Source organism: Protopterus annectens, chromosome 7.part0, assembly GCF_019279795.1.
Source record: "Protopterus annectens isolate FY-2018-M chromosome 7.part0, PAN1.0, whole genome shotgun sequence".
In the NCBI taxonomy this organism is placed as follows: Eukaryota; Metazoa; Chordata; order Ceratodontiformes; family Protopteridae; genus Protopterus; species Protopterus annectens.
The window spans coordinates 1237932676-1237953432 of NC_056739.1; the positions used below are offsets into that span (position 1 = coordinate 1237932676).

General features: G+C 43.5%; 1 protein-coding gene across 3 annotated transcripts in view; it reads left to right on the forward strand.

Moving 5' to 3' along the window:
• Positions 1-20757, forward strand: part of SHF (Src homology 2 domain containing F) — a 998232-nt gene that overhangs the window by 790893 nt on the left and 186582 nt on the right. For 2 of the 3 annotated variants that reach the window (XM_044077854.1, XM_044077856.1), the window contains one exon: positions 6602-6721. The exons of the other annotated variant lie outside the window; for it this stretch is intronic. In XM_044077854.1, the coding sequence (XP_043933789.1) occupies positions 6602-6721 (120 nt within the window). The remainder of the gene's footprint in view (positions 1-6601; positions 6722-20757) is intronic. 3 annotated transcript variants of the gene reach the window in all.

Genomic DNA, 20757 nt, shown 5'->3' on the forward strand with positions numbered 1-20757 from the left:
CCTAGGGTAGAGCCAGAGGTGGAAGGATTGGAGCATTCTTCAGATTACTCTGAGTCTTCGGCTGAAGACATTCAGGATTTTCCTCCTTATTCTGATTCAGATGCAGAGGATTCTAGTCCTTCTGCTTCCCCCCCAGAGGATTTTTCCTTTTCTGAAACCCTGCATTCCATGAGAGAGCATTTTAAGTGGGAAGGTCAGGATTTCTCAGACTCTAGAAAGAGACTTAGGGAATTTTTGTTTTTACCACAGCATAGGCCCTTGGCTATACCCCCTGTTTTGGATGTTGTTCAGGATGTTTTCTCTGAAGCTTCCCTTAATCCTGATTCTTTGCCTCCTGCCCCGGTCAAGCCTGACAGGTATTACAGAGTGCCTGAGGCTCATAAATATTTGTATAAAAGCCCGAGAGCTGACCCAGAAACTATTAGCCAGGGACCTAAGGGAGTCAGGGCTTCTGTTGTAAAGAATCCAGTTCCTATGGATAAAGATTCTAGAGCTTTGGATAGGTGGGGTAAAAAAGTGTATACCTCTTCCACTCTAGCAATGAGGGCTTTGAATTGCCAGTTTCATATGCTGAAGTACCAGAACTTTCTCCTGAGTCAGTTGAAATCTAAGGTAGATGCTTTGGCAGAGGGCATTGAGTGTAAGGAATTGCAGGATTTAGTTCATGCCTCTGATCAGGTGGGTAAGCATTCTTTGCAGTGTGGTTTTGATGCTCTTCAGGCCTCTTCCAGGGTGGCTGCCACTGGATCAGTTACTCGTAGGCACGCCTGGCTTAAGGATCAGAATTTGTCAGAGCATGTTAAAGCTCGAATTTTGGATGCTCCCCTTCAGTCTGAAGTTCTGTTTGGTTCTCCTGTGGAGTCAGTTTTGAAGAAAATGGAAGACAAAGCTAAGTCTATGCAAACAGTTAAGGATTTTTTACAGGTGCAGCCCCCTAAGTTTAGCAGAAATTGGCCTACTAAGGGGGATGGGCTTATCCTTCTTCTGATTTACAGTCTAGGGGCAGATCTAGACGTGGTAGGGGCAGAGCTCATGCTCAAGGTTCTTTTCGGCCTAGGACGTGGAGTTCCCCTGCACAATCTTCAGGTGAGGGCAGGGGTCAGCCTTTTCGTAAACAGACCCAATGACCTGTGTCTCCAGCTGTCAGATCCCTCCTGTCTGGCAGCTCCTCTGGGAGGAAAGTTGGCACATTTCAGAAAAAATTGGCTTTTAGTCACTCAGGACAAATGGGTGTTGGACATTATAGATCGAGGCTACAAGTTTTATTTTCACACCTTGCCTCCTTTCAAAGGTATGCCAGACGTTCCTTCTCAGCAAAAGGTGGAGGCTCACAAACAGATTTCTTTACTTCTCAACATGGGGGCTATCCAGGGGGTACCTCCATCAGAAGTAGGCCTAGGATTTTATTCTCGCCTGTTTCTTGTACCAAAGAAAGGAAACACTTGGAGGCCAATTCTGGATTTGTCTATTCTCAACACATGCCTGGACATTCCAAAATTCAAGATGTTAACTTTGCAACAACTTCTGCCTCTATTAGGCAAAGATTACTGGATGGTAACTCTGGAGGCTTATCTTCACATTCCTATCAGGCCCAGCTGCAGGAGGTTCCTGCGTTTACGGGCTGGGACTTTACATTATCAGTTCTCTGCATTGTCCTTTGGCTTATCTACTGTGCCCAGGGTGTTCACAAAGGTCCTGGCACCGGTGATAGCCTTCTTAAGGTTAAGGGGAATACAAATCTATCCTTATTTGGACGATTGCCTGATTCTGGATCAAGACAAAGTCGAGTTACTTCACCATCTACAGTATGTTATGGCAGTATTAAGGTGCCTAGGGTATTCTGTGAACGAAACAAAGTCCAGTCTAGTACCCTCTCAGGACATGTGCTTTCTGGGTGTGAGACTGAATACAGCTTCTCAGATGGCATTTTTGACCCCGGACAAACAAAGAAATCTTACCCTTTACTTCCAACAATTGTCTCTACGGTCCAGGCTGACTGCAAGGACAGTCCTTCAAGCCTTGGGGTTTATGGCATCTTGTATTCTGGTGCTTCCCAATGCCAAACTGCATATGAGGAAGCTACAATGGTATCTCAAAAGTGTATGGACTCAACACTGCCACGATTTGGACACTGTCATTCAGATGATACCTTGCATCCAAAGGGAATTTTTGTGGTGAGCTCAGGAATGTCACCTAAACAAGGGACTCTCTGTGACCCGACCAGAGGCGAGTCAGATCTTAACGACAGATGCCTCAGACATGGCCTGGGGAGCACACTTCAATGGAAAATGGGTTCAAGACACGTGGCCTGCCAGACTACAACATTTGCATATCAACATGAAGGAAATGTTAGCAGTCCAGTTTGCATTGATGGCTTTCAAGGATTTACTTCACCCAGGACAAGTGTTGATTCAGACAGACAACACAACAGTCATGTGGTACATCAACAAGCAGGGGGGTACCCATTCGTACCCTCTTTGCAGACAAGCTATGATTTTGTGGGAGACTGCTCTCAGTATGCACCTCACCCTTCAGGCAAGGTTTCTGCCAGGAGCACAGAACTTCTTAGCAGATGTTTTGAGCAGACAGATGGTGGATCCCCACGAGTGGAAATTGGATCCTCATGTCTTTCAACAGTTGACGGTGGCATGGGGGACTCCAGACATAGATCTGTTCGCTTCTCCACTGAATTACCAACTGCCAAAGTTTTGCACAAAGCTGTTTCACCCAAAAGCTTGGAAAGTGGATGCTCTATCATTCCGTTGGAACAACCTTCACATTTATGCATTTCCCCCTCTGCCTCTCCTTCCCAAGGTGCTCCTAAAGGTCAGGCAGGACAAGCCTTGCATGATTCTGATAGCTCCAGATTGGCCACGGCAGCACTGGTACCCTCTGCTGAGGACTTTGGTACGGGAGCCTCCTTGGCCTTTGCCATTAATTCCACACCTTTTGTCCCAGGCAAGCAATCATTTCCGCAATGTCAGGATTCAGTCCCTGCATCTGACAGCCTGGCGTATTCTGTTTTAGACCCTGGGGGGTCGCAGCTTCCTCAACAAGTTCTGAATGTCATTTTGGAGGCCAGACGGCCTAGTACAAGGAAAGTTTATGCAGATAAATGGAGGAGATTTTTTCTTTGGAGCAAAACAAAGAGCTTTGATGTTTCAGTGCCTAATTTGAGTGTTTCACTTCAGTATCTTACAGAATTATTAGACAAGGGTTTGTCTTTCTCCTCTGTAAAAGTTCATGCTGCAGCCATTTCTGCTCACTATGACTGTGACCCACCTTTATTCTTTCACCCTTTGTTCAAGCAATTTCTTAGAGGGGCAAAGAACATAAGACCCCCACGTAGAGCTCCTACTCCTTCCTGGGATCTCAATTTTGTGTTGGAAAAGCTCACTTTACCTCCTTTTGAACCTGCAGCTACTTCAGAGTTGAAGTTTTTGTCTTGGAAGACTGCTTTTTTGTTGGCCATTACGTCTGCTAGAAGGGTATCTGAATTACAGGCTCTAATGGCAGTTGAACCCTTCCTGATATTTCATAAGGATAGGGTCTCACTATGTACTAATCCTACTTTTATGCCTAAAGTTGTTTCTAATGTGGCCTTAAACCAATCTATTCATCTGCCTACATTTTATGCTGATCCCCAAAATAAGGGGGAGAAAATTTTGCATTCTTTGGACATTCACAGGCAGTTACGTTATTATTTAAGCAGAACTAAAGGGTTCAGGCAGTCCCAACAGTTATTCATTTCTTTTGCCTTGGGATCTCAAGGAAAACTTGTTTCAAAACAAACTATTTCTAAGTGGATTGGGCATTGCATTGGTTTCTGTTATTCTCATCATGGCAAGGAGGTTCCGGCTGGAATCAGACCTCATTCCACTAGGGCTACTGCCACTTCTACTGCTTTTAAGGGAGTAGCTACTAAGGATATTTTGGAGGCAGCTACCTGGAGTTCAGTGCACACTTTTTCTAAACATTACCATCTTCCTCTTTATTCCAAATCTAGGGCTGGGTTTGCCACTGCAGTTTTACAGGGCATGTTAGCAGCTCCTAATGCTATCTGATTTTACCAACCTCCCTTTACCTTTGCTTTGGGATTCTACCCACAGGTTATGACTGCAGCAATGTGAGATGAAGAACATAGTACAGTTTTGTACCTACCATAAATGTAGATGTTCAAGATCCACATTGCTGCAGTCTAATTTACCCTCCCTCCTTCCCCTCTGTAGTTTGGGGTGGCTGTGTGGTTTGTGGTGTATCTATTGTTGCTATTTTGGTGATTGGGTATTTTTCTATTTTTGGCTATGGCCCTTCTTTTTAAGGCCTTCTGACATCTGGGGCAAGAAAGACTGAGGATATGGCGTCGGTCATGCGCTTTAATACCACGGCGTACTGACGTCAGATCTGAGCGACCATGACCGACGCCAGCCTAACACTTTGGTATTCGGGCCGACCGAGGACAGCGGACTACCCACAGGTTATGACTGCAGCAATGTGGATCTTCAAACATCTACATTTATGGTAGGTACAAAACTGTATTTTAAACCCCTACCACTTTGCGCTGCTGTGTTTTGCCGCTATTTCGTCGGCACTTTGGATTGTCTGCTTTCCTACACCACTGACGAAGATGACATAAAAACAAATACACAAAAAAGGCTATCCAAGCTGTTGCAGATAGTTATGTTCATTGTTGTGATGCATATAACAAATATCAAGGCTAAAACAGAATAATCCATCAGGAAAAATATGGATAAAGAAATAGTATTACCCCTGCTGTGAACTTTGCAGCTGAAGCTGGGTTAAATTTGTATGCAAGTGTTCAAAATGTGCTCATTTGTTCCACTTTATAAAAGGTGTTGGATACTTTGGAGATGGCTCGACAGTCACCCTTCCACACCCTTTTCCATGCAGTAAAATAATTAGGATCGGATCTCTTCGGTCATAAATAACTTAATATATGTTCTCAGATTGGGCTTCTTGACATCCAAATTTCAAACACACAACAAGTAGGCTATGATCAGCGATCTGATCCTAATCTCCTGCCTATTAAAATATCTGAGTATTAAAGGTATACCAATACCATTCCAGTCACATGTCTGTAGCAGCCATCAGAGAAACGGGTTTTTCTACATTAGTTCTTTCATACTCACTTTAAGTAACACTGCATGCCTGTTACATGACAGTTGGGAGAGAAAACATATGCTATCAAAACCCGGCCGTCTGGACAGCAGAGGAGGGCTGCTCTTGCTGGTGAGGACTAGCAGTGTCCCTCCCCCCCAAAAGACACACACACACACTGCTTTGCTGCTGGAATTTTCCAATCTTCCATGCAACTTTTTTTCAGCGTTTCCTGTGGGACAGCCTTCGGGGTACAGGCGATAAAAGGAGCAGCTGTGGATATGCAAGTAGACAGGTAGGAAAGAAGGCAATCCAAAGTGCCAACAAAATAGCGGCAAAACACAGCAGCGCAAACTGGTTGGGGTTTAACGGAAAAGTACCCACTTTTCTTTTTCACACTGGGAGAGCTCTCAACAGCCTGCTTTTCAGAGTACAGCCATCTTGGGAGATCCCTGCTCAGTTTGGATCTTAATCTTTGCATTTCCTTTGAGTAGAAAGTACAAACCATCAATTAGTTTTTGGGGTTGTCATATTAGCTAGGATCCACACCAGCATTGCCTACAGTTTTTGAAGGTGCAGCTTGATTTGAAGCACTACATCACATTTGGTATGCTCATCCACCACCTAGGGGTGCAATTCTCCTCCCCAATGCCTCAGGGTGTTTTCTGGGGTGCAGAATTTACCCTTCCCTTAGTTTAACAGCCAAAGCCTATCCACAGCCATCCTGTAGTGGAAATAATTTTAAGCTAATGAGCAAGCACACTGTCACACCACTTAACACTGTTACCTACCAGTTGTATGTTCTTGAGTCTGGTACCCAGTTTGATGTTTTCTCAGTAGAGCCTTCCTGTATCCCACCTCCCCACCATGTCCATGTGTATTTTTGCCAGGTTTTGTCCTACATTCTGCAACAGTGCCATAGATGAAGCGGTGAACCTTCAAATTACTCCTAGGGAAAATTAATGTATGAATTCAAGAGGTGGACTAGCATTCCATCTAGGATTAGTTTCTCTGCTTTGCACCCATCAAGCACTGGGATTGGCTGTGGCTCCTTTGAAATCCTAAGCATGAGAATGAATGAATGAAGCAAGCATGAGCATAATTACAAAGGAAACGTGGTATAGAAAGTACTTGAGCAAGGTAACAAAAATACTATACTGTTAAGTTCTAAATGATGAGCGGGATAGATGGTCTGGTTTCATTTTCGAGTCAGTATATTTTGCTCAGTTTGACTGCTTGATTCTTTTCCATGTACAGTCCCTGTCCTGTTGTAGTGACACTGCCCTAATTCTAGTATCTGTATAAGGCTAGCATTTCTTTCACTTTTATCATTTTTCTTTTATTATATTTCTTACCATGTTAGATCTAGTAACAGTCCTTGCTTTATAATTGTGTCAGGTTTTCTTGATATAACATTTTGTTAGGGTAACCCTGTCCGCTGTGCATGCTTTCCTTATTAACATAACTTTCATCTCCCAATTAGTTGGTATCATGGTGCAATCAGTAGGACGGATGCAGAAAATCTTTTGAGGTTGTGTAAAGAAGCCAGCTACTTAGTCCGAAATAGTGAAACAAGCAAGAATGACTACTCCTTGTCACTGAAGTAAGTATTATTTTTTGTATGAAAAATCTCTTTGGTTGTAGTGTTTGTTTCCTTGGCATGCATAAGCATTCTTTAGCATTGAGGAAAAGAATGTAGAATATTCTTCTAGAGTTTCACAATAGTTGTGGCACTGATGATGAAGAAAAGACTGTTGTGAGCAACACTTTTGTTTTCAAGCAGAGATATCCATGCACCACTTTAACCGTTGTCTTTTAGATATGCTACACTTTTAACTTACGCATGAATGGGTGTTCCTTCATTGAAGGTTGTGCGTCAGGCCTGGCAAGCCGGTACGTAAAAATCAACTGCCAATCATTAGTGGACCGGAGTTCCGCTGTGGCGACCCTTAACCGGGAAAAGCCGAAAGACACAAACACACTTTTAACTTACCTAGGCAATTATTGCGTTATTATTTTGTATATGTAGCTCACTAAACTTAAGACACAATTACGGTGTCAGAAAAAAAGTAGCAGAGGTGTATATGGTGTTATCCACATGCTGACATTTGCACACCATTGCCATATGTTCTTGTTGCAGATCTTGAAACACATTTATCAGTTTGTATGCAGATTGTATTTGTCTTGTTATGAATATGTGGGGTACTGAACCCCTGTGCTTCATTTTGCTATTTTAGATGTATTGTTTCAAAACAACTCCACTATGTAGTTCAAAAGCAGTTATGGGAGACACGGGGTGTGTGATAAGGCAAATTCACTGTTAAGGTATTTCTGTTTAATTTGTACTTTTGCTAGAATTTCGATGCAGTGATTTGACCAAGGAGGAGAATAATCCTGTTGTCTAGGGAAACATTTCTTTTTATTCATGTTAGTTCCAACATCTTCCTCATACCCACAAAGAAAACAAACACGTAGCAGTATCAGATACAGGTGTGATTGTGAGCTACATGTCAGTATTACACAAAAGGCAGGTAATTTTTTTTCAGATTCCAGCCACATTCTCTTAATTTTGTAGTCTCTGTACAGATATGCTGTATCAATAAAATGTGCTCATGGTAATATGGCAGCTGTAAATCGTTTTTATGTGCCCTGTTGCTTTTAGGTTATGTAAACAGGCATTTGGCCATGCTGAGATATGGATTTGTTACTACTGCATTTGGACAAAGAACAGAAAATTTCTTGGTGGCTGAATCACTTGTCTAAATCTGAAGGTGATATCTGTGCCTTGTATAAGGTATTATGGAAAAAAAAATAACATACATTGAGGTTGCATTCACCAGTTGAAAAGGGTTCTCCAGTATAGTAATTTGTCAGTATTTTTGGGTTATAGTTCCGAACCAACATAGCTGTAAATTGTGCCTCAAGAAAATATATAGCAACAATTTTGTGGTGCTTGTGCAATGTTGATTTTACAAAGAAAACAAAATCTCAATTTGTTCTGGAGGAAAATGTAGCTAGACTTGGAACACTGGCATTTGTCACATTAGTGATCTGTAGCAGTAGATGTATTGCGAGTTTGCTGTACATCAGAATATTGAGACTTGATGTGTTGTAAATGTGACCAATTTAAATGTGGATTTGCCTTTGGTGGTTATTGATATTTTAATGCATACATTTCATAGTTTTAATATTCTATCATACAGAAAAAAAGTGGAAAGTTTAGATAACAGGAGTGCGGCTTTATATACAAATTGCACATTTTCATGGCTTGTGGCATAGTGTTAACCTTCTTGCACTGGCTTGAAAATCCCACCTTGTGAACTGCAGTGTGCAGGAGTTTCAAATCCCAGCAGGAAAGTATTTTCATAAAGCAATTCTGAAAGCAAGAAATGAAACAAACATTGCTTAGTAGTAATTTATGTGGGTAAGATAGGCTCACATATATGAAAAAAATGGGCAAGAGTTAGCTACTTACTGGTGCTATTTTTAAAGTTGATTGTGATCAGTATTTGGGCTTTCAGCCATTCATCAATAGCCATAACGGACTGTAAAAATGTCTGCAAAACTTAATGCTGTGTCTTGGGTATATACATGAAGGGTAACAAATAGGACTCCACGTAACGGCACGATGTGCCAATAATGTACAGTTCCATTTTTATTTTTATCTTATTGTTGCACTAATCATCCCATCATGTCTGTCATCACGTTTTGCCTCCATTGCTCTGTCCTTCATTCATTCCTCATTTTTCAGTAGGAGCCTGTCCTAATCAGTGCTGTCATTGCAGACTGTGGAAGAATTGGGATTCTACTGTCTTTGCACCAAAGAAGGCTGACAAGTCACTGAAGTGAATTACATCCACTTAAGCATCCTAGGGTAGGTTTCTGCTAGCTGTCTGCCTGAACTATCTAGGTTTTTTTCGCTTTTTAAATTATACTCTTAATTTATGAATGGCGCACCAAAGAAAAACTGTCTAGGAGAAGAACACACAGAGCCTCTACACAGGGGAAGAATACACCAAATCGAATGACTACATGAGGACATGTGGTAGAACACTTCTGGGTGAGAAGAAAAACTAATTTGTGAAAGGCATAGAAAAGGCAGAATATCCAGGAATGGGAGAGAACAAGAGTCCATACAGAACCCCTACTTAGGTAAAGAACATATACCATGTGGACAGACTTCAAGAAGACTTGTGGATGGGGTGGGGGTGCAGAACAGCTAAAATGCAGAGACAGCAGTGGTGTGTTAGGCCAGAGATTAACAGAATTTGAAATAAGCTTGCAAGTAGGAGAAACATTAGGCATACAGTTTAAACACACAGAGGGCAGCAGTAGGGAAAGGCAGGTAGGACATTTGAGGTAATAATTAAGAACTCAAAATAAAGAACAAATAACTTATTGGAAAAAGTAAAACTGTTACTATAACTCTGAGTATGTTAATCATTGGCATACGTTTACCAGGTTAGTCCAGTTGGGATTAAAAAGACCCTTTTGAGTGGAGGCCCAGGTAGAAAAGCTTTTTTATAAACATGCAATTTACAGATAATAATCTGTTGCATACTGTAAACTGAAAGAACAGTACAAAGTGTAAATGAAAGAGAGTTATATAGTGCTGTACAACTCAATTTTTAAACAATGCAATATGATGTAATTTTGTGATATAAATCTGAAATGTTGGAGTTAAAATTATACTAAGTTGCAAGATAAGATAGAGTATAAAATGTATGGGGAAATTAATACACTTTTTGCCCCCCCCCCCTTTTTTTTACACATTATATAAACTATTGAAAAAAAAACTGAGTTGCAAGTTTATAGGCTGACAGTAAGAAAAGAGGAAATGAATTAAGAAGTTTAAGAAAATACAGCACCAGAAAAGATACTGTGGGGATGTAAGTTGGAAACAGTGTGCATTTTATGAGAGGAGTGCGTAATAGTAGTACCCCAGATCTCATTTGCTGCTGCTTCACTTCAGATGCGGCTTGTACTCTCTCAAGCTTGTAAGGTGTTACACTTGTGAGTTGTAAGTGCAATTTACCAAATTTGTGCTACCTATCTCAGTTTCTCTTTCACCCTTCCATCCTTTCAGAGTTTTCAGGTTTCTGTTATTATTCGCTACTTCCTCTTTCTTACCCTTCTTCATGGGTAGCTCTAATACCATTGTTGGTACTTCTTCCCTCCTCCTTTACCTTCTTACTCTGTCATAGAGTATTGCTTCATTACCATCATCAATACGCTCTTTCTCTTTAAAATATATATATATATATGTTTTTCCTGTCATGGCCGGAAAACATACAGGTTTTAAAAAGTGGAGTTCCTGTAGGCACAAAATACTGAATTCTGATGCCCACAGGGAGTGTGTGTACTGTTTGGGACCAGCCCACCATGACACTTCTGGTTCTATTTGTACTGGATTTAACTTTAGTGCCTTGTGTGATTGACACCACCAAGTTGGTTTTGAAAGGGTTGCTTCCTGCTTCTGTTTACTTCACCTGCTTCAGTTTCAGGGGCTGAAACCCCCACCAAGAAACAAAAGTCTTCCTTGGAGTCGAGAGAACATAGAACATGGTCTCCTGCTCATTCTCTGAAATCAACTCAAGCCTCGGAGCTGCCAACAAAAATTGCAAAAACTTCAGATCCAACTCCCTTCAGATCCAACTGTGGGGGCAACTAAATCTCCTCAAACCCAATCTCCTTGCTTTACTCTGAAACCTGTTTCCCCACAGCTTAGTTCACCTTTCCTTCAAGAAACACTAAGGAGGTCTCGTCCCCTGTCCACTTCATCCTTTGTCAGTTCTTCCCAGAGCCTATCCAAAGCAAATGTGGATAAGGGTGATAAGGAAATTTCTCTGGGCTCAGATTCCGATAGGGGTGTTATCGGCTCTGTTTCCATTCAGATCCAGGAGTCTCTGACCTACTTCTCATCCATTTATTTCTCCTCCTTTGATCCATCTGACTGTTACAGAGACCTTGGATCTGAGAATTCTGAAAGTCAATGTGTCTAATTTGAAGTTAGCTAGGTCTTCGTCTCCAACTGCATCCCTGACTCATTTGGTACCAATCCCCCTAGAATAGGACAATCCTTGGAGATGAAGCTTCGGCACCGGATCCTGGGGGAGCTAGAGTCAAATCTGAGGTTGTCTGAGCCATCCCTTCCCTTCAGCACTGGATAAACTCAGGCCCTTTCCTTCAACATTGGGCAACTCTGGTCTGACTCCTCCCTCATAACAGGAGCCTGGATAGGGTCAGGGTTTAGTAGAGAAAAGGACTTCAGCTCCGGTGTGGCCAGCCACTGCTTCTGCCGGGCCTTCTGCCTTCGAGGTGGAAGAGAGGGCTTTCTCTCATCTGAGAAGCCAATCTACTCTTACTACTTTGGATCCAACCCCTCTGCCACCATTAAGTCCAGGTTCAGAGCCCCATCAGCCTATCCCACAGGGACAGCTGGTTCATTTGAGCATCTAGACAGCTCCTTTCCAGGAACTTACTGTATCTTCTGACACCTCTCCAGATCATCCCACTGAGGAGCTCCCCCAGAAGTGATCCTGCAAAAGGAGGCACATAGATTCCCCTCAGGAAAATATCACCAAAGCCACTGACTTTGATGAAGGGGAGGGGTCCCCAAGGTCTTCACCAGAAGAATCTCCTTTGGAGATGGTCTAGAAATCCTTAGCCAGAATGGTGGATAGTATTCCAGTCCCCCTTCCCAAGAGTAGCCAGGGTTTCTGGAAGCTTTCAGGTCTGGCCCATCTATGTCCTGGTTTACACCCCCACCCCATTGATGAGTTTATAGATCTAGTGTCTTGGGCATGGAAGAAACCAGATACCGTAGACCCCATTCCCTGTCATTCTGGCAAATTTCTTGCCCTTCCCAAAGATAGGTATTACTGGAGTAAAGGGGTGCTGGTAGATGCCATGGTTGTGGCACTTCACAGATAAAGATTCGAGTTGTCTACTGATGTACTATGTTCTTCGTCTGTAAATATGTTGCAAGTAATTGCTATGTAAATTGTTAATCACTATGTAATCCAATGTAAATACTGTCTGTTTATTTTAACTGTGGAGCTTTTCTCCCCGGGCCTCCGCTGAAAATGGACCTATGTCCAGTCGGACACTCCCGGTCAACAAATTTAAATAAATAAATAAATAATGGCCACTAAAAAAGAGCTAGCTGATTAAAGATCTTCTGTTCATCCCCTAATAGGGAATCCAGGGCAATGGACAGATTTGGAAAGAGAGTTTACACCTCAGCGACCTTTACTCTATGGTAACTGAATTATTTGGTACATTTCATTAGATTGCAGGGAGACTGGGTTAAAGAGCTTTCCAAATTTCTTCCCGGGTCCATGTCTTGGAGGAACACAAACTGTTATCTTCACAACCGGTCACCCTCCAGTCTATCTCTAATGCATCCATGAGGTTGATCTCCCATGCAGCTTGAAGGTACCTCACAGATGGCAGGTTCAGGCATAGTCCATTGGTGAATGATCTTTGTTTGGCCCAACTGTTAGAGATGCCCTCCTGCAGTGAGGAAAACAAGAAGACCCGGTCTGCCATGGGAATATGTTTTTCTATGCCACAAAGATCCTTTTCTAGGAATCTGTGCAGAGGTAGAAAGATGTGGTTCCATAAGTCACAAGGTCCTTTCCAGGACTTATGGGGGGAAAACATCCGCTAGAGGCAGGATGGAGTTCCAGTGGAAGACACCACCATCACGGCAAAGGAGGCTCACAAAATCAAGGGTTTCAAGATTCCTTCTCGGATGAACCCTTCCAGCATTCCTGAAGGGTTGCCTAACTGCTCTGGATGCTGTCGAGCGAAGTTCATTTCTGCACCCAGAAGCCTGGGCATCAGTCACAAATTACACTTGGTTGCAAAAGCTATTACCCAGAGGCTATTTCATTACCTTTTTGCAAATCCCGTTAACGAAAAAGAAAAGACTCCCTGATGGTTCCACCCAGTCAATGGGAGTTAGCAGCCTTAGAAATTCACAAGCTGCAAGACAAGAGTCATCCAAGAGGTTCCACCAGACCAGAGAGGATTTGGAACTTATTCAAGGTTCTTTCTAGTGCCGAAGAAGACAGGGGCCCTGGGACCAATTCTGGATCTCTGCAAGCTGTCAGTTTGTAAAGAACTCCATGTTCCGGATGGTCACAGTTCAGTCCATTCTGCCATTCCTGCCACTCTCAAGATGAGCAGAAGCTCCCAAAAATATCTGTGCTTTTTGGCTGAGGGCCAGTCACTGTCATTCAGACCTCTGCCCTTTGGTCTCACCACAGCCCCAAGGATGTTCAAGTGTATGGCAGTGGTAACAGCTCATCTGAGACTGCTCAGATACCTAGACAAACTGGCTTCTCACTTCCCCAACCAGGCATCTCCTTGAAAAAGCCAAGGACTGCCTGCTATACCTTTGCCACTCTTTAGGCAGCACGATCAACTATTCCAAGTCTCATTTTCTTCCTGTCCAAATCTTGGAGTTTATAGGTGCCTGCCTGGACACCAGCAGTCAACTAGTTTTTCTTCCTTCAAGCAGAGTACGGTCTGTAAGATGTCAGATGACACAGATTCTTTCTCATTCCTCTCCCCCGTACGACTGATCCTTCAAGCTATATGGTCTATGGTGGCTGCTGTAACCTTATTTATTATGGCTTGATTTTATATGCATGTTCTTTAGAGTGGACTCTAGCTGTTCCCTGGCCATTTCTTCAACATCAAGTGTCCTCACCAATAAAGGTGATCTGAGTATGCAGAGATTACCTGCTTTGGTGAGTACAGTCTACCGAAGGTCATCAAGGACATCCCTTGGTATTTCCAGCCCCAGTAACCACAGTGACCACAGATGCCTCCAAGTTGGGGTGGACAGTCCAAGGCATATGGTCCCCAGAAGAGACCAATCTGTGCATCAGTGTTCAGGAGACGAGGGTAGTCCTACTAGCATTGCAAGCTTTTCAACATTTCCTTCTCTGGGGACGATTGCTGTTCAGACAATTATGTCCATGGTTTGGTACATCAACAAACAGGGGAGAACCCAATCCTATCCCCTTTGTTGAGAAGCAATGATAATGTGGCAGTGGGTGATCTCCTTGAACCACTTTCTTACGGCAATGCACATCATGGAGAAATCCAACATACTAGCAGACAAACTCAGCAGGTCTATTCTTATGCCTCATGAGTGGTCTCTCAGTCATTTATTAGCAGAGAGGATTTTCTGTTGATGGGGGTCAACCTTACTGTAATCTGCTTGCCTTGCCCCCACAACAAGAAGTACAGCAGGATGTTCTTCATCTCACATTGCTGCAGTCCTTACACTTGGGTAGTCCGCTGTCCTCGGTCGGCCCGAATATCAAAGTATTAGGCTGACGTCGGTCAAGGCGCTTAAGACTGACATCAGGACGTCAGGGTACAAATGCACATGACCGACGTCATATCCTCAGTCTTTTTTGCCGCATGGTCCGATGCAGAAGCAGCGTTGCAAGTGCCGTTCGGCGTTCTGAAATTTTTCGAATTCGGAGTTTCAGACCGAGTCAAAGTTGGCTAAGTACCCCGTTGGGGAATATTTTAGTTTTTCTTGCCTCAGTGGTTTATCGGATGTCAGAAAAGTGAATAACTGTATTTCTTGTGGGAAACAGATACCGCATAGAGATTATCATACTTTGTGTATTCCTTGTTTGGGGCCTGAGCACGATGTTGTTGGGTGTCGCTTTTGTGCTAGGTTCAATAAGCGCACTATTAAGCGAAGGTTAGATCGTGCCAGGTTGGTCTTTGGGAAGCGGTGCAATTATAAGATGCCGTCAGATGCTCCGACGCCCGCTTCTTCGAAGAAGCGCAAAGACAAAGCAGCTAAGCCCAGGCAAGAAGAGTCGTCCGTACCGGACGCCGGTTCTTTAGAGGCGTCAGTGGAACCGGTGGTTCCGCCGGAGGCTTCTCTGGAGTCCCAGGGGGAGACTTTGTTATTGCAGGATGTGGCCTCTCAGGAGGCAGGTCAGGCTGAAGGGGCTTCTCAGATTACTGTACTCCCCTCCCTTCCTAGGGTGGTTAGGCCCTCTCCTTCTGTTTCCAAGGCTTCTCCCAGAGGCTGGCCAGGTTTAGCTTCTGTTGGTGTCACTCCTAGTTCTACAGGATCTGTGCCCAAGAAGCACATGCTTAAAATGGCAGAAGATTTAATTACTTTGATTAGAGGTTCTTTGCCCCCTCCAGATAAGAGGCCTAGGGTGGAACCAGAGTTGGGGAGTTTTGAGCAGGCTTCAGATGTTTCAGAGTCTTCGGCTGAAGACTTGCAGGAGTACTCTCCTTATTCTGATTCTGAGGCAGATGATTCGACTCCTTCTGCTTCTCCTCCAGAGGATTTTTCTTTTTCAGAGACTCTTCATTCCATGAGGGAACATTTTAAGTGGGAAGGTCAGGACTTCTCTGATTCCAGGAAAAGGCTTAGGGAATTTTTGCTTTTACCCCAGCATAGGCCTTTGGCTATACCACCTGTTCTGGATGTTGTGGAAGATGCGTTTGCAGAGGCTTCACTTAATCCTGATTCTTTGCCTCCTGCTCCTGTTAAACCGGATAGGTATTACAGGGTGCCTGAGGCTCATAAATATCTTTATAAGAGTCCTAGGGCAGACCCAGAAACTGTTAGTCAGGGACCTAAGGGTGTCAAGGCCTCTGTTGTAAAAATCCGGTTCCTCCAGATAAAGAGGCCAGAGCTTTGGATAGATGGGGAAAGAAAGTCTATACTTCTTCCACCTTAGCTATGAGGGCTTTGAATTGCCAGTTTCACATGTTGAAATATCAAAACTATCTTCTTTCTCAATTGAAGTCTAAGGTAGATGCTCTGGCGGAAGGCATTGAGTGTAAAGAATTACAAGATTTGGTACATGTTTCTGAACAGGTGGGTAAGCATTCTTTACAATGTGGTTTTGATGCTGTACAGGCCTCGTCTAGGGTGGCTGCCACTGGGTCAGTTCTTCGCAGGCACGCCTGGCTGAGGGATCAGAATTTATCTGAACATGTTAAGACAAGGATTTTGGATGCTCCTTTACAGTCTGATGTGTTGTTTGGTTCACCTGTGGAGTCAGTCCTGAAGAAAATGGAAGACCAGGCTAAGTCTATGCAGACTGTTAAAGATTTTTTGCAAGTTCAGCCTCCGAAGTTTAGTAGGAATTGGCCTGCTAAGGGGTGGACGTACCCTTCTTATGATTCACAGTCTAGGGGTAGATCTAGACATGGTAGGGGCAGAGCTCAGAGTTCCTTCAGACCTAGAACAGGGAGTTCTCCTGCACAATCTTCGGGTGAGGGCAGGGGCCAGTCCTTTCGTAAACAGGCCCAATGACCTACCTTTTCAGCTGCCAGATCCTTCTTGCCTGGCAGCACCTTTGGGAGGAAGGTTGGCGCTCTTCAAGGAAAATTGGAGTTTGATTACCCAAGACAGATGGGTATTAGATATCATACACCAAGGTTACAGGTTTTATTTCCATACCTTGCCTCCTTTCAAAGGCATGCCGGACGTTCCTCCTCAGCAAAGACTAGAGGCTCACAAACAAATTTCTCTGCTGCTCCAAATAGGGGCCATACAACCGGTCCCTCTGCCAGAAGTGGGCCTAGGATTTTATTCTCGCCTGTTCCTAGTACCAAAGAAGGGGAACACGTGGAGACCAATTTTGGATTTATCTATCCTCAACACTTATCTGGACATTCCCAAGTTCAAAATGTTAACGTTACAACAGCTTTTACCTCTGCTGGGCAAAGATCACTGGATGGTGACTCTGGATCTCAAGGAGGCTTACCTTCATGTTCCTATCAGGCTATAAGTTGCAGGAAGTATCTGCGTTTTCGAGCTGGGACTTCTCATTATCAGTTCTCTGCATTGCCCTTTGGCTTATCTACTGCGCCCAGAGTGTTCACGAAGGTTCTGGCTCCAGTGATAGCTTTCTTCAGGCTAAGAGGAATACAGATATATCCTTATTTGGACGATTGCCTGATTCTGGCCCAAGGAAAGGACGAACTTCTTCATCATTTACAATATGTGATAGCAGTGCTAAGATGCCTGGGGTATTCTGTGAACGAAATAAAGTCCAGTCTAGTACCCTCTCAGGACATGTGCTTTGTGGGTGTGAGACTGAATACAGCATCCCAGATGGCCTTTTTGACCCCGGACAAACAAAAGAATCTTTCTCTTTACTTCCATCAATTGTCTCATCAGTCCAGGCTGACTGCAAGGACAGTCCTTCAAGCCTTGGGGTTCATGGCATCTTGTATTCTGTTGCTTCCCAATGCCAAACTGCATATGAGGAAGCTGCAATGGTATCTCAAAATGTATGGACACAGCACTGCCAAGATATGGACACTGTCATTCAGATAATACCTTGCATTCAAAAGGAATTTTTGTGGTGGGCTCAGGAATGTCACCTAAACAAGGGACTCTCTGTGACCCGGCCAGAGGCGAGTCAGATTCTAACGACAGATGCCTCAGACAAAGCTTGGGGAGCTCATCTAAATGGAAAGTGGGTACAAGACACGTGGCCTGCCAGACTTCAACATCTACATATCAACTTGAAGGAGATGTTAGCAGTCCAATTTGCATTGATAGCTTTCAAGGATTTACTTCTTCCTGGGCAGGTGTTGGTTCTAACAGACAACACAACTGTCATGTGGTACATCAACAAGCAAGGGGGAACACATTCTTATCCTCTATGCAGACAAGCAATGATTTTGTGGGAGACTGCTCTCAGTTTACAGCTAAATCTTCAGGCAAGGTTTCTGCCGGGAGCACAGAACTCCTTAGCAGATATGTTGAGCAGACAAATTATGGATCCCCACGAGTGGAAATTGGATCCTCATGTATTTCAGAAATTGACAGTGTTATGGGGAACTCCAGACATAGATCTGTTCGCTTCTCCACTAAACTACCAGCTGCCAAAGTTTTGCACAAAAAGGTTTCATCCCACAGCTTGGAAAGTGGATGCTCTTTCATTCAATTGGAGCAGTCTTCATGTGTATGCCTTTCCACCTCTGCCTCTCCTCCCAAAGGTACTCCTGAAGGTCAGACAGGACAAGCCAAAGATGATTTTAATAGCTCCAGATTGGCCTCGACAGCACTGGTACCCATTACTGAGAAGTCTGGTACGGGAGCCTCCATGGCCTTTGCCTTCGATTCCACACCTGCTGTCTCAGGAGAACAGTCATTTAATCAATGTCAAGCTTCACTCTCTTCACCTAACAGCCTGGCATATTCTGTTTTAAACCCTGGAGGGTCTCAGCTTCCACAGCAAGTTTTAAATGTTATTTTGGAGGCCAGAAGGCCTAGTACAAGGAAAGTGTACGCAGATAAATGGAAGAGATTTTTATTTTGGAGTACAGCAAAGGAATTTGATGTTTCTAAGCCTAATTTAAGTGTGGCTCTTCAGTATCTTACTGAGTTACTGGACAAAGGTTTGTCCTTCTCTTCTATTAAAGTTCATGCTGCAGCAATTTCTGCTCACTATGACTGTGACCCACCTTTGTTTTCTCATCCTTTGTTTAAGCAATTCCTTAGAGGGGCAAAGAATATAAGACCCCACGAGAGCTCCTACTCCTGCTTGGGATCTCAATTTTGTGTTGGAGAAACTCACTCTACAACCTTTTGAGCCTGCAGCTACTGCTGAGTTGAAATATTTATCATGGAAGACTGCTTTTTGTTGGCCATTACCTCTGCGAGAAGGGTTTCTGAATTACAGGCCCTTATGGCAGTTGAGCCTTTCTTAATTTTCCATAAGGATAGGGTGACTTTGCGTACTAATCCTTCCTTTATGCCTAAAGTGGTTTCTAGTGTGGCTTTAAACCAAACTATTCATTTGCCTACTTTTTATGCAAACCCCCAAAATAAAGGGGAAAAGATTTTGCACACTTTGGATATACACAGGCAGTTGCGATATTATTTGAGCAGAACTAAAGGGTTCAGGCAGTCTCAGCAGTTATTTGTTTCATTTGCTTTGGGTTCTCAGGGCAAGCCTGTGTCAAAACAAACTATTTCTAAGTGGATTGGGTTTTGTATTGCTTTCTGTTATTCCCATCATGGTAAGGAGATTCCAGCTGGGATTAGGCCTCATTCCACTAGGGCTACTGCCACTTCTACAGCTTTTTAAGGGGTGGCAACTAAAGATATTTTAGAGGCAGCTACTTGGAGTTCAGTGCATACTTTCTCTAAGCATTACCACCTTCCACTTTACTCTAAATCTAGGGCTGGTTTTGCCACTGCAATTTTACAGGACATTTTGGCAGCTCCTACTGCTTTATAGTTTTGCCATCCTCCCTTACCTCTGCTTTGGGATTCTACCCAAGTGTAAGGACTGCAGCAATGTGAGATGAAGAACATAGTACAGTTTTGTACCTACCATAAATGTAGATGTTCGAAGATCCACATTGCTGCAGTCCAATTTACCCTCTCCTTCCCCTCTGTAGTTAGAGGCGGTTGTGTGGTTTGGGTTGTACATATTGTGAATATTGTATATATTGTACATATGGGTTAGTACAAGGGCGGTTGGTTGTTTTTTGCTGTCTTTTGGTTTTGACCTTTCTTTTTAGGGTCTTCTGACATCTGGGGCAAGAAAAGACTGAGGATATGACGTCGGTCATGCGCATTTGTACCCTGACGTCCTGATGTCAGTCTTAAGCGCCTTGACCGACGTCAGCCTAATACTTTGATATTCGGGCCGACCGAGGACAGCGGACTACCCAAGTGTAAGGACTGCAGCAATGTGGATCTTCGAACATCTACATTTATGGTAGGTACAAAACTGTACTTTCTTTGACCTAACCCCCCCCCCCCCTCCGGGGGAGTCACTTTGAGATGCTGTAGTCCACGCTTGGTGATCCAGCTCCTTTACGGTTACAAACCAATACCTCTAATCCCCAAATTTCTTCAGGAAGCACTTCAGTTGAACAGCAGGGTTATCCTCATTGCCCCTTTTTGACCTCAAGTCTGGTTTCCCTCTGATCACATTTTCTGTGCCCACATTGGACACTGGACCCAAGTCCAGATCTGATCTTTCATCCCACAGGGATGTCGCATCTGGACATTGTAGGCCTCAAATTAACCACATGGTTTCTCCAATTCCTTTAGTAATTAGGCAGCCCGGATTTTTCTCCCTGGTTTGCCAGAGATTACTGTCATCCCAAAAAGCCTGCACCAGGAAGATTTACAGGAGTAAATGGAAAAGGTTTTTCTTTTGGTCCCATCAGAGAAATTTGGATCCCTTTAATGCTCCTATTCCTGCTGTCTTGGATTTTCTAGCAACTATTTCTCAAGAAGGAGCTAGTTTTTCTACCATCAAAGTCCAGTTAGCAGCCATCTCAGATTATCATACTGGGGACAAAACTTCTCCTCTGGCTTCATCCAGATTATGTAAAGCTTTCCTTGATGGTACCTTTTTGCTTAGGCCTCCAGTTAAAGACCCCTATTCCACCTTGGGGTCTAACACTTTTACTGCAAAATTGAATTTGGAGCCCATTTGAGCCATCATCCAAATCAGACCTCAAGTTTCTTTCTTGGAAAATGGCCTTTCTTGTAGCTGTTACAGCAACAAGATGAATGTTTGAACTCCAAGCACTTTCCTCAAAATTTTCTTATTTGATACTACATAAAGAGAGTGTTACCTTATGAACTAATCCTTCTTT